General features: G+C 50.4%; 1 protein-coding gene across 1 annotated transcript in view; it reads left to right on the top strand.

Moving 5' to 3' along the window:
• The window catches only part of GAB2 (GRB2-associated binding protein 2), a 58,325-nt gene extending 48,520 nt beyond the window's left edge, over positions 1-9,805 (top strand). Inside the window, exons 3-9 of the mRNA XM_012651024.1 lie at positions 937-1,529; positions 2,798-2,892; positions 4,368-4,632; positions 5,483-5,573; positions 5,905-6,007; positions 8,485-8,610; positions 9,510-9,805. Coding sequence (XP_012506478.1) covers positions 937-1,529; positions 2,798-2,892; positions 4,368-4,632; positions 5,483-5,573; positions 5,905-6,007; positions 8,485-8,610; positions 9,510-9,653 — 1,417 coding nt within the window. The 3' untranslated portion in view covers positions 9,654-9,805. The remainder of the gene's footprint in view (positions 1-936; positions 1,530-2,797; positions 2,893-4,367; positions 4,633-5,482; positions 5,574-5,904; positions 6,008-8,484; positions 8,611-9,509) is intronic.
• The last annotated feature ends 3,442 nt before the right edge of the window (positions 9,806-13,247 follow it).

Here is a 13,247-nt window from a genome sequence, read left to right as displayed (position 1 = left end):
AGACTCTGTCTCAAAAAAAAAACTTTTTCTATCTCGAATATAGTTCCCAAACAGGAATCCATTTTTCCTACAGATTTCTAGATTTCTGGTAAGAGATATTTCCCCCTCTAAAGGCCTCTCAACCAACCATAATTTTTGGTAGAAAATAAATCTATAGCTTACATTTGAATAATTATTTATAACTTACAACATCAACACCTATGAGCTAGTTTATTTTACACTGGCAAACAGACTCTGAGATAAAATGACTTGCTTGCTGTTTTCTGACACCAACTCAAGGGTTCTTTTCACTATCTCACAGCGTTTGTATTCAAATGTGTATATTCTGTAGTACTTAAAACAGTGCACACATAGGCGGCGTGACTGGCTTATTGATACCTGTTTTGGGTTTGCGGGGGAGTAAGATCCACCCTTGCTAATCACAGCCATTTGCAGGCAGGAGGAGGAATAAAGGCTAATATTTATCGAACATCTGTGTGTTAGATATACTAGAGTCTAATTTCTAAACAAACCAGGTGTGATAGCACACACCTGTAGTCCCAGCTGCTCAGGAGGCTGAGGCAGGAGGATTGCTGGAGCCCAGGAGTTCAAAGCTACAGTGAGCTGTGAGTATGCCACTGCGCTCCAGCCTGGATGACAGAGTGAGACCTAATCTCACAAAAAAAAAAAGCAGCCTTTAAAGTATATTTTTAATCACCATTTTGCAGATAACTAAACTGAAGTTTAGAAAGAGAAAGTGCCTTGCTCAAGGTCGCACAGCTAGTACATGGTGAATCCTAGATAAACCTCAGGTCTGCCTGAGGTTGCACTCCTTGCACTGTGTTTTTTTTCCACCCCAGCTACCTGCTTGGGCCCTTGAACATCCCAGCCTACCTCCCTGGGGCAGTCCTTGGCTTTTCTCATGCCCCTGCCCCTTCTCTTCTTTCTCTCTTTTAGGAGTGCCAGCTTCTCTCAGGGCACCAGGGCCTCGTTTCTCATGAGGAGCGACACAGCTGTACAGAAACTTGCCCAGGGCAACGGACACTGTGTCAACGGGGTCAGTGGTCAAGTCCATGGTTTCTATAGCCTTCCCAAGCCGAGCCGGCATAATACGGAATTCAGAGACAGTGCCTACGACCTCCCCCGGAGCCTGGCCTCCCACGGCCACACCAAGGGCAGCCTCACAGGCTCTGAGACAGATAACGAGGACGTGTACACCTTCAAGACGCCCAGCAACACCCTGTGCCGGGAGTTTGGGGACCTCCTGGTAGACAATATGGACGTTCCGGCGACCCCACTTTCAGCCTACCAGATCCCTAGGACATTCACTCTGGATAAGAACCACAATGCCATGGCAGTGGCCACCCCTGGGGAGTCAGCCATAGCTCCCCCACCCCGGCCCCCCAAGCCAAGTCAGGCAGAAACACCTCGATGGGGCAGCCCTCAGCAGAAACCTCCAATCAGTGAGAATAACAGATCTGTCTCTGTCGCTGCCACCATCCCCAGGCGCAATACTCTCCCAGCAATGGACAACAGCCGACTTCACCGAGGTCAGTATAAGCCATAGCTGAGACACAGTAGCACGGGGCTTCTCAGTGGTTTGCTAGTACTTGGTCATCCATGGCCAAAAGAGATGTAAGAACCACCCAGGTCACTGATTCTCATGAGTTTAGGCATCTTCTACCCAGATCCTTTACCACTTGGTCCTCTAGCACCAGAGGCTATTAGCAGACAGCCACAATGGCAAGAGTGTAGCAGACCCTGCCTGAGGGAAGTTAATATTCTACTAAGGGAGATAGAACATTCTTGGTTAACCACAGTACAACATATTATGGGTTTGGCAGTCCAAATCATAGTATTTTATTCATTTATAAATCAACCCAAAGATTTAAAAAATAAATTTAAAAGATCAGTCTAAACTGCAGCCAAACCTATGTGGACTAACAGACTATTAAAACAAAATGAGATCTTCAGAATATTTTCTAAGCTACACTTGAGTCTCTTTGGTTGAAGTCTGAACTTCTATTTGAAGTACCTAAATTCTGTTATCATTTGTTTTCCACCGAAAGTATTCCAACTCTGCATATAACCTCCTCTGTTTGATGAAAAAATAGAACAATATTAATTCCTTTAATTTTGCATCTTGCTTTAAAGCTTGCGAAGTCTTTTCTAATCCATCCTGTTGTTTAAGCCAGGCAGAGAGTTTGGTGGGACAAAGCCTCATTGTCTCCATTTCTTATGAGGCCCCTGGTAGTTAAGAGACTTACTCAGGGCTGCAGAGTCATCAGTGGCAGAGATGAGACTCAGGACCCTGGGGTCCTGGATCCTGGTGTAGAACTCTTTGCGGCCTTTCAGTGTGTCACCACTCTGAGCAGTCACCTGTGCTTTGGAACTGAGATGATGGAGACATACATAAAACACTTTCCTGCCCTTCAGAGCTCACATCTAGTTGGAAAAATAAAACCAACATGTGTAAATTAGGGTGAGTACGTTACTGTAGTGTTCACAGAGATGATGGCTGGGGTGGGGGGACAGGTGGTAAGTGCTATAGCTGTCAAAGGAGAGTTGCATAAATGAGGGCAGCAGTTGTCAAGGAGGGATTCTCTGCAAATGCTAACATTGGAGCTGGACCTAGAAGCCCAGCAGGAATTTTTGAACTGAGGAGTGATGTGTTGGAAGTAATACCTTATCATTTGGGATTGAGAATAGTATCTTCCAGAGTATCAGTAAGACCCTGAGCAACACTAGTAAGGGTATGGGCAGTGTCAGCACATGGACCAACTGTGAGTGTGTGTGGCTCTTCCTTCCCGTGTCATAGCTTCTTCCTGCGAGACCTACGAATCGCCCCAGCATGGTGGAGAGGGTGCAGGCCGGTCTGCTGCGTCCATGAGTGATGGAGTCAGTTCTTTCTTGGTGAGTGCAGTTTAACCATGGGTCCTCAGGCCAGCTCAGGTGGGTAAAAGATCACACCCATGAAACTAAAAGCACGGCACCAAAAGAATGATAGCATCTCCCTCTTAGGACTCTGCCTAGATTCTTGTCTCAGTTCAGAACCCTGGGATGAGTTTTTGGACAATTAAGATGCACATATGGGCCGGGCGCGGTGGCTCATGCCTGTAATCCTAGCTCTCTGGGAGGCCGAGGTGGGTGGATTGTTTGAGCTCAGGAGTTCGAAACCAGCCTGAGCAAGAGCGAGACCCCGTCTCTACTAAAATTAGAAAGAAATTAATTGGACAACTAAAAATATATAGAAAAAATTAGCCGGGCATGGTGGCGCATGCCTGTAGTCCCAGCTACTCGGGAGGCTGAGGCAGGAGGATCGCTTGAGCCCAGGAGTTTGAGGTTGCTGTGAGCGAGGATGATGCCGTGGCACTCTAGCCTGGGCAACACAGTGAGACTCTGTCTCAAAAAAAAAAAAAAAAAAAGATTGCACATATGCTAGTCTGGAAGAAATGTGTGTACTTAGGTAGACTGGATTATGAGGTTCACCAGCGCTGCAGGTAAGCACAGGGGGTGGGATCTAAGATGCAATAGACTCAGGATCTGGGGTGGCGGACCTTCTAAGGTGGCAATCTTACCCACGAGGTCTCACCTGGAGGAGAGATGCTGTAGTGTGAGACTCCAGGCAGGGGTGGTACTCAGAGTCAGGCTAGGGGGCACAATGATGGCTTGAATGTGGGATCTCCAGCCACTCTCTAAAAGGTGCTGACCACAGTTCTCCAAAGAAACAAGCAGCCCAGGAAAGCAGCCTAGGGCCTGACTTCAGGCCCATTGGAGAGAAAGTGAAAATTAGGTAACCAAAGCAGAAGCAGCTTAAGTTGTATGTCTGGGCTGATAGGGCAGGGGTTGGAGGAAGGCTCTAGCCAGGGTTGCTGTATTACACAACTCTGTGGCAGTTCTGCCTGGAGCTTGGGGGTCACCTAGGGGCCCCAGATGAGCCTCAGGCCCTTCCATGGCCAAGACTCCTAATAATGCTCCTTGCCCTGATCAGGGCCTGAGATGCTGACCTGCCATTGGTGAGTCTGAACTTGAGGGAGAAGGCAGGTCCTGATCCAAACCTACACAGTCCTTGGGGTGTGCTACCCTCAGCCTTGGCCTGGCATCCAGAAACCCAAGTGGATCTAACCACCAAGGATATTTTATATTCTAGGTATCACAGATTATAAGTGGACCCCCAAGAGGTCATGAAAGCTGGAAGGGACCCACAGACCTCATTTCTTCCTGTCTTCCACTTTGCTTTCTTATTTGGTCTTCTCAAGTCTCCCTGATAGCCTCAAAGTGTAGCTAACTCAGGCGTGACTTTTCTTGCCTTGTATACAGCTTCTCACCCCCTTCTTGTTTCTTCTTGCAAGTGACAGCTGTATTTCTTTCACGCTCCTTCTCCCTAGCCAGGGAAAACAGTTGTGGGCCGATCGGATAGCACCAATTCTGAAGACAACTACGTGCCCATGAACCCAGGTTCTTCCACCCTCCTGGCCATGGAGCGAGCAGGTGATAATTCTCAGAGTGTCTACATCCCCATGAGCCCAGGGCCCCATCACTTTGACCCACTTGGCTACCCATCCACAACTCTCCCTATGCACCGAGGCCCCAGCCGAGGAAGTGAGATCCAGCCACCCCCTGTCAACCGCAACCTGAAACCTGACCGGAAAGGTAAGTCCACTCTTTCCCCCGTTCCATGTCTGCACACTATCCAGGGACTACTTGCATTTGCTTAGGAATTGGGTGGATGCTGGATTTGGGGTATATGACTTTGGGCAAATCATGTAAATTCGCTAAGCCTTAGTTTTCTTATCTGTGTAATGGGGATAGTAATCCTTGCCTCCCAGGTTTGTTTTGAAGGACAGCATCTAGGCTAGTACTCTGGTACACAGCAGGTGTTCAGTAAAGTTAGATTTATGCCCTCTGCATACAGAACAAGAAGTGGTGCTGGAATTCAAGTTCCAGTCTGCCAATACTTCTCCCTGCTGGCTTTGGATCAGCAGCAGGGATTCAAAGGAGAGTAGGATAACTGGGCAGAGAGAGCCCCTTGTGGGTCTGGTCAACAGGGAATTCAGATTTTAGTGTGTGGAACTGAAGCCTTCAGGGCCTCCTGATACTTACCTTCCTCCACTGCGGCTTGCACGGCCCTGTCCAGGAACAGCAGGGAGTGGTCATGGTGACCATCTCTGCTTCAAATACAGTCTCTTATTTTTATGTAAAGTCATAAATCTAGGGAGAAAAGTCTGTTATCAGACCATTAGTCCCCATTTTGGATTCTGAAAATATGATGATCATGGATATAGCAGAAAAAATACAATTTGGAATCTGAAGACATGACTTCAAGACCTGTCAGCATGGGCAAGGATTATAAAACCTTGCCGAGCATGTGTTTCCCTGTGTAAAACTGAAATGACTGTGAAGGCCTTTATGAACATGCTTGTGCGTTACACCTGAGTATAATATACGTATGTGTGGCATTATTATTATTGGCTAATTACTGGACTTTCTCTTTCTGCTCCAGCAAAGCCGACACCACTTGACCTGAGAAACACCACCGTCATCGATGAGCTCCCCTTCAAATCACCTATCACCAAGTCTTGGTCTAGGGCCAAGTGAGTATGTGTGGAAGGGGAAGGTTGGAGTCGGGGGTTAGGGGAGATGAGTGGAATGGTCGCTGGCCTGGGGGCCTGGACAGCTGGATTCTGATGCTTCAAATGCTAATACTCTCATTAGCTGATCATGTCTCCTGACCTCTTGGGGTGTGATTTTCTTAGCTGTAACAGGGAATAATTATACCTGCGCTGTATCAGATCCTAATCTGATGGAGTGTGAAACTCTGATGGCTGAGGTCTGGGTGTTTGAGGGTCAGGGCCGAGCTGGAGGCTAAGAAACAGCAGCCACGAGGCTTCCCCGGGGTTTATTGTTTGTCTCCCTCCCCAATAGCCACAGCTTCAATCCCAGCTCCTCCCAGTACTGCCGCCCTATCTCCACTCAGAGCATCACCAGCACGGACTCTGGAGACAGTGAAGAGAACTATGTCCCTATGGTAAGTCCTTGGGGGTTAGCTGGAATGACTCCTGTCAGAGTCCCCTGGTACCTACCGCTCAGTTCCCTACTTCCCAGCTTAGCCACCTCAGCCCAGGGACTCCTTGCATTGTGATTTACTCTCCTGCTACAGATCCTTCTTGAGCACAAGAATCGAGGAATGGGAATTGTCATTAGATGTAAGGAAGACATGGGCCCTGCCCCAAGAAAGTCTCGGTCTTAAAGAGCTGGGGCGGCCTGCCTCTCTCATGGCTATGACACAGGTGGCATGATCCGTGACCTTGGAGAGGCAGTGCTGGAGGCACCTACTCAGTGATGAGAGACGCATATGCATAACTCACCGTGGTGAAGGCCACAGTAGAGGTATAAACACAGGCAGAGTATGAGAAGTTTCTTCCCTGAGATTTTCATTGAAAAGGGTTTAGCTGCCCAGCACCTGCTAGTCACTACATAGATACTGAAAGAACAAATCAACTAAATAAAGCAGCCAGCAAACAACATGGGACTATCACCTTTCTCGTTAGAATAAGACTTCAAGAAAGTCCTAGGCAAGGTGTGCTCTTCTAGAGCAGGAGCCTGGGTGGAGGCAGGACGCTAGAGCGTGTCATCTGAAGAACTGCTGAAGAAACAGGGCTTTGTGCAGCCTGGAGACGAGGCGAGTGTTCAGATCCCGGAGGAGCCGGCTGGAGGAAGCACGCTGCTTCCCTGTGACCACCCACTCTAGGCCACGGGTGGGAGTCTCAGAGGAGCCGATTTGGTGCAACAGAAGAAAATTTTCCAACATCAACTGCACAAAGGAAATGTGCTCCCTTTTTTACATTTTTTTTAATTTTTAATTGGTGCCTAATAGTTGTATATCTTTATAGGGTACATGTGATGTTTTGATAGACATACAATGTGAATTAATCAAATGAGGGTAATTGGAGTATCCATCACCTCAGGCATTTGTCATTTCTTTGTGTTAGGAACATTCGAATTCCACTCTTTCGGTTATTTTAAAGTATACCCTAACTTACTGTTGATTATAGTTACTTTGTGGTGCTATTAAATATTGTTCATTCTATCTGTATATATTTTTGCACACATTAATAATCCCCACTTTATCCCCCCCTCAATGCTACCTGCCCAGCCTCTGGTAACCATCATTCTAATTCTACTCTGTCTCCATGAGATCGATTATTTTTAATATTTAGCTCCCACATATGAGTGAGAGCCTGCAAGATTTGTCTTTCTGCGCTTGGCTTATTTTACTTAACACATCTCCAGTTCCATCCGTGTTCCGTCCATGGCAGGATTTGATTCATTCTATGGCTGTATGATATTCCATCGTGTATACGTATCACAGTTTCTTTATCCATTCATCTGTTGATGGACTCTTTGGTCAATCCCAAGTCTTGGCTATTGTGAATAGTGCTGCAGTGCACATGCGAGTGCAAATGTCTTTTCAATATACTGATTTCCCCTCGTTTGGATATATACCCAGCAGTGGGATTGCTGGATCATACGGTAGTTCTATTTTTAGTTTTTTTTTTTTTTTTGAGACAGAGTCTCACTGTGTCTCGCTGTGTTGCCCAGGCTAGAGTGCCGTGGCATCATCCTTGCTCACAGCAACCTCAAACTCCTGGGCTCAAGCGATCCTCCTGCCTTAGCCTGCCGAGTAGCTGGGACTACAGGCATGCGCCACCATGCCCGGCTAATTTTTTGTATATATTTTTAGTTGTCCGATTAATTTCTTTCTAATTTTAGTAGAGACGGGGTCTCGCTCTTGCTCAGGCTGGTCTCGAACTCCTGAGCTCAAACAATCCGCCCGCCTCGGCCTCCCAGAGAGCTAGGATTACAGGCGTGAGCCACCGCGCCCGCCCTTATTTTTAGTTTTTTGAGGAACCTCCACAGTGTTTCCCATGGTGGCTGCACTAATTTACATTCCCATCAATAGTGTGTGAGGTTTCCCCTTTCTCCACATCCTCGCCAGCATTCGTTATTGCCTGTCTAACTGGGGTGAGATGATAGCTCATTGTAGTTTTGATTTTCATTTCTCTGATGACTGATAATGTTGTGTGCTCCGTTAAGGGCCCAAGCAAAGGCTGGGTGTCTCAGGAGAGAGACTGTGGATGAGATTTGGCCCGATGCCCTATAAAGGAGGCAGCATGGTACATGGGATTAGCACAGCTCTGGGAGTCAGAAAACAGACCTGATTGCCATCACACACCAGCTATGCCATGGGCATAGTCACTTCACTTCTCTGAAAGTCAAGTGAACTATGGTTTTATCTTTGTTTTAAACAATGGAGCAGTAATGATACCAACATCACAGGATTGTTGTGAGGATTAAAATGAGAACGTGAAAAGTCCCTAGGTTGGTGCATGGCTCAGAGTAGGGCTCAGTGAACCAGCAGGTCTTATACCCAGAGGTGTGTTTTTCTGGATGGTGGGTTAGCTGTTTCCTAAACTCACTAACAGTTTTTTCTCCTTGTGGTAGCAAAACCCAGTGTCTGCATCTCCCGTTCCCAGTGGCACCAACAGTCCAGCCCCTAAGAAGAGCACGGGCAGCGTCGATTATCTGGCCCTGGATTTCCAGCCAAGCTCCCCAAGTCCCCACCGCAAGGTGCTTGGGGTGGGAGTGGGGGATCAGAGCTCCCAGGGACCCCAGGGGAGAAATCATGGGGGCCAAAGTACCTTCAGCACTGAACAGCACCCAGCCTCCCTCCTCTCCAGTACCAGCTTCTGACTCAACTGTGCTTTAGCCTGGATCTTAGAGACACGTGTTCCTCTCTCTCAGAGCACAGGTGTCCACAGTCTGTAGACTCTCATCAGTCAGCCCATCCCCTTGTTGTAGAGATGGGCACAAGTGCACAGAGTCCTGATCTGCTCAAGGTTACAGAGTGAAGCAGTGGTATATCCAAGACTTGGCGATCCTGCCTCGTGGTCTCAGGGTCTTGTTTAAGGAAGATGTGCTGTCTTGGGGGGTCCCAGAGCCCTGCCATTGACACAGTGGCCTTTGGAAGGGATTTCCAGGCCTAGGATAGCTTCCTCAGCAAGCACACTGAGCTAACTGTCTAGACAGCAGGGTGGGGAGCTCCGCCTAGCACAGTTCCCCCCACAGGGTAGTTGTGAGGGCTCACCAGGGTGACACACAGAAAGCCCTTTGGCTGATGGTTGTTGACACCCAGCAAATTCTTTCCCTTGGACGAGTGGCCAGAGGGAGATGGGTGGAGGCAGAAATGAAGGCCTGGGCCCGTCCACCGGGGCCAAGGATGGGCCTGGATCCTCCTAGGAGCTGGGAAATAAGCCTGGCAGGGTCATGGCGTCCAGCAGGAGGGACAATTAGTTTGGAGTTCAGGCTTTAAAGCCCATATTCGGAAGAAGGCTCCTGAGACCTGTCAGAGTGGCAAGCAGAGGCCCCCTCTTCTCCCCTTGAGATCACTGGGGAAGTTCCCACTCTCCTTCTCCTCCTCTCCTTGCTGGTAACTCACAGCCACTCTCTTTCCCACTCTGTCCCCTCAGCCATCCACTTCATCTGTCACTTCCGATGAGAAAGTGGACTATGTGCAGGTGGACAAGGAGAAGACCCAGGCCCTGCAGAACACCATGCAGGAGTGGACAGATGTGCGGCAGTCCTCGGAGCCTTCCAAGGGTGCCAAGCTGTGACCAGAGGATGAGCCGCCGAGCCCAGGGAGGGGCCAGGAGGCAGTGTCTCCAGAGCTGGCCCCTCTCCACCTCCCCTCCCCTCCCCTCCCCTCCTCCCCACCTTCTTCTCTGCCACTCTCGGCCTTCAAAGCACTTGACATCAGGGACCCTGAACCGTTCCCCTGGGAGGTTAGGGCCTCATCAAGGCACTTCCTCTGCCCGCTCGGGGCCCACTTCTGATTTTTATCAGTAATGGCCATGCCTCCACTCACCTTAGTTAGGAGCTATTGCCAAAAAGCATCCTTCAGCCTCTTCCTGGCCTTTAGACCTGACTATCTACCAGATGTTTGGAGAGAGGGGTTGGGGCCCTGAGCCAGACTCCACACCTCACATTCGGTCGCACCCCTCAGCCCTCTTCCCTCCAGCCACTGGGCTACCTCTCCTTCAGTCCCAGAAGACAAGTCGTCTCACTGACCCAGGGAGCCAAGGACCAGCAGACCAAAGTGGATACGGACTTTTTCATCCCGGTTTTTCTTGGTGGGGAGGCAAGGCCAGGCCACCAAAAGATGAAATAGTTGAGAAGAAAAGCCAGTGGTGGTCCTGAGGGGCAAAGGAATTAGATCCCTAGATGCAGAAGGGCAGTTGATACCCACAGGGGTCCCCCACTTTCAGGCTGAGGCCATGGCAGGGCAGCAGCGGGTGGACAGGCAGAAGGATGAGGGACAAAAGGAAGGAAAAAGTGATGGTGGGCAGCTGGGAAGGAGCAGGGCTTGCAGCTCAGGACATAGAGGTGACAAGGAAAATGGGTCAGGGCCCCCTGAATTCAGGAGCCACAGGCCCCCCCATCACTCTCTGACAATGCCACTCTGGGCCAGAGGGCAGTCTTCCTCCCCAGTCCCCCCTGGAGGGCCCCCACTGAACCCAAGAGCTCCACACAGGAGGCAGCTTGGACCAGGCTGGGAGACACAGCCATAGCGTGTAGTGTGGGATTGCCAGCATGGTGGGGGTTGGGGGAGGTGGTAGGGAGTGTGGTGTAGGTGCAGGTAATGCAGGGACCGAGGGGGAACCTTGGACAGGAAGGGCTGGGTAGAGGCACAGGGAAGTCCAGTGCCCTGCAGTGGGGGTGGTGAAGCTGCAGCCAGTGAGTTTCTGGGAGGTGGACAGTGTGGCAGGAGGAGGGTGCAGAGGTGGCCTAATGGGACGTGAGGCAGAGGCTAGGGCCATGCAGCAAGCACGGAAATATATCCAAAGGACCTGGTGGAGTGCCCCGGGCAGTGCATAGGGGTGCAGGGCGGAGCAGAAAGTGAGGAGCGATGTGCGTGGCAGCATGATACAAGGGCCACTCCCAGGATGGAGGGACGGCAGGTCAGGCAGGATAAGGGCGAGCAGGGCAGAACTGTGCCTAGAGGACCACACATGGTACAGCTGATGGTTTGTGCTCATGGGCTGGGGTATGTGCCAGGTCCCGGGGCAGGAACACATCTGGCGTGGTGCCAGGCCCAGAGGGTTTCCTGAGCCGGCCTCCCCTCTGTTGCTCCCCAGCATTCCAGCTGCCACGTTGGACTCAAACTTGGCTACAGGGATGGGAGAAGCCAACCTTCTCCTTGGAAGGCTTGAAAGGTCATCACATCAGCAGGGACTGGAGGTAGGGTATCACCCGAGGCTTTTTCTCCTATGCCTAGGAGAATTTTTTATGTTGAAAGTTCTTGACCAAATTTTCAAGAGTTTCAGAGGCAACAGGGCAGACCAGACGTTGCGTCTTACCCTAGGGTGAACAGACCTTCTTCCTCCAAAAAAATGACTTCCCACCATGTCTGATGGGGGTGGCTACCCACTCCCCTTTCAGCTCCTGTGAGCTCACACACTTCGCCAGACCCATGGCCTGGCCTTCCTCTAAGGAGCCATTCTGGAAGCAGTACGTCCCCTATGGTAGCTCTTCTCCTCTTAGCTTCAGTTCAGATCAACTCGAGAAGCATTTATTAATGGCTCCTGTGGCCAGATGCTGGCTGAGGCACTGAGGACACAGGAATTAATCAGACTTTGTCCCTGAACTTGAGATGGTCACAATCAGTGAGAAAAGGACACGAAACAGTGTTGACGGCCATGAGAGAAAGGACTTAGGATGCTGATGGAGTGTGGAGGAAGTAGACTACTACTCAGGGAGGTTGGTGCAAGAGTGGGGTAGAGATCAGGGAAGGTGGAGTCTAGGGAAACTGTAAGGCCTGAGAGGGCCTTATAGTTGGATAGGTTGGGTTTTTACGGGGAAGGCAGGCAAGGCCTGGGTCCAATGACGGCGGAAGGAAGGAGAAACATAGAAAGCCTCATGTTTTGTGAACAAAAAGACCTCTGGGAGTATAGGTCCAGCCACTCAGATGAAACAGTAGTGATGACTGTGGCTACACTGGGCAGGGTATGCAGGGTACTGGTTTACTCTGCCCAGCACTGACAGTGTCCCTTTAAGGCCTCTACAAGGGGTCCCAGATGGCAGAGCTTTTAACTGGTACCTCCCCTGTGCCCCCAGCAGGCTACAAATGGGCCCAGATATCGCTACCCTCAGTTTATAGCCCCACTAGCCTCCCATAAAAATGTGAGCGTGCTCTGAGTGTGCCATGATGGGAATGAAACTGGTTGGAGTCTTCAGAGACTGAGGTGCTCAAATCCAATCTCCAAGAGACCTCCTTCCAGCTCTTGGTTCCTGTAACTGTCAAAACCCTTAGGGTGGAAGTGTAGGGATAGAGGTGGAAGGAAGGACAAGATAAGAAATTAGGCTTTTGAAAGCAGAGCTCTGGCTTAACAGGCCCCAAACTACCTACCAGCCATGTCTAGCATGTACCCACCCCCCAAAAGTCAACTCAGTTTGAAAAACTGGTCCTTTGGCCAATCCGTGGGTCAAAGTCCACCTTTCGCGGTGGCCTAGCAAGGACTGAGACCCCAGAGCGGGGATGCCTTCTTAACCCAGCACAGCTCTCGCAAGGACTCGTCCTGCCTGGGGCTCTCCAAAGGAGCCTTCTGCACCCAATCCCAGCTCCACCTCTGCAAGGTTAAAGTTGAGTGGAACAATGAGAAAAGAGGGAGCTGGTGTCTCCCTGGGTCCTTGCTTTGCCATCTGTGAAATGGGTGGTTGGATTAGACGGTCTGCAGTCCCTTCCACAGCTGATGGCCAGCTGCTTTGAGTGGGAACTTCCTGCCGCACCTTCCGTCTCGAGGGTCTGTGTCACCAGGGGTGGGCAGCACCCCAGCTTCTTCGTTTGAAGCCATTAAAATATGCCCCTTTCCTAGGACAAAAGCACAACCATTCAGAAGCTGTTGGAGCACGAGCTCAGCCGGTCTGCCCTTTGGCCCCTTTACCTGCTACGGAGCTAGTGTCAGCCCCACGCCTTGGCCCAGGCCTGCCCACCCACACCCCTCTGCCAGAGCTCTGGAAGGGTACAAGACAGAGGGAAATTAGCACTCCCCTCCCGTCCGGGCCCTCACCTGTAAAATGTGAGGGAAGCTGTGCTCCAAAGGCCTTCCTGGGGGAGCTGTCAGACTTGCCAAGCTGTCTGGGGCCTGGGACCATGGTGGGCTACCTACCGAGGGGGCCCACTGGAGATTCAGGCTATTGTGTGATATCTG

The sequence above is a fragment of the Propithecus coquereli genome, unplaced genomic scaffold (assembly GCF_000956105.1).
Source record: "Propithecus coquereli isolate 6110/MARCELLA unplaced genomic scaffold, Pcoq_1.0 Scaffold344, whole genome shotgun sequence".
In the NCBI taxonomy this organism is placed as follows: Eukaryota; Metazoa; Chordata; class Mammalia; order Primates; family Indriidae; genus Propithecus; species Propithecus coquereli.
This window is presented reverse-complemented; position numbering and strand designations above follow the sequence as displayed.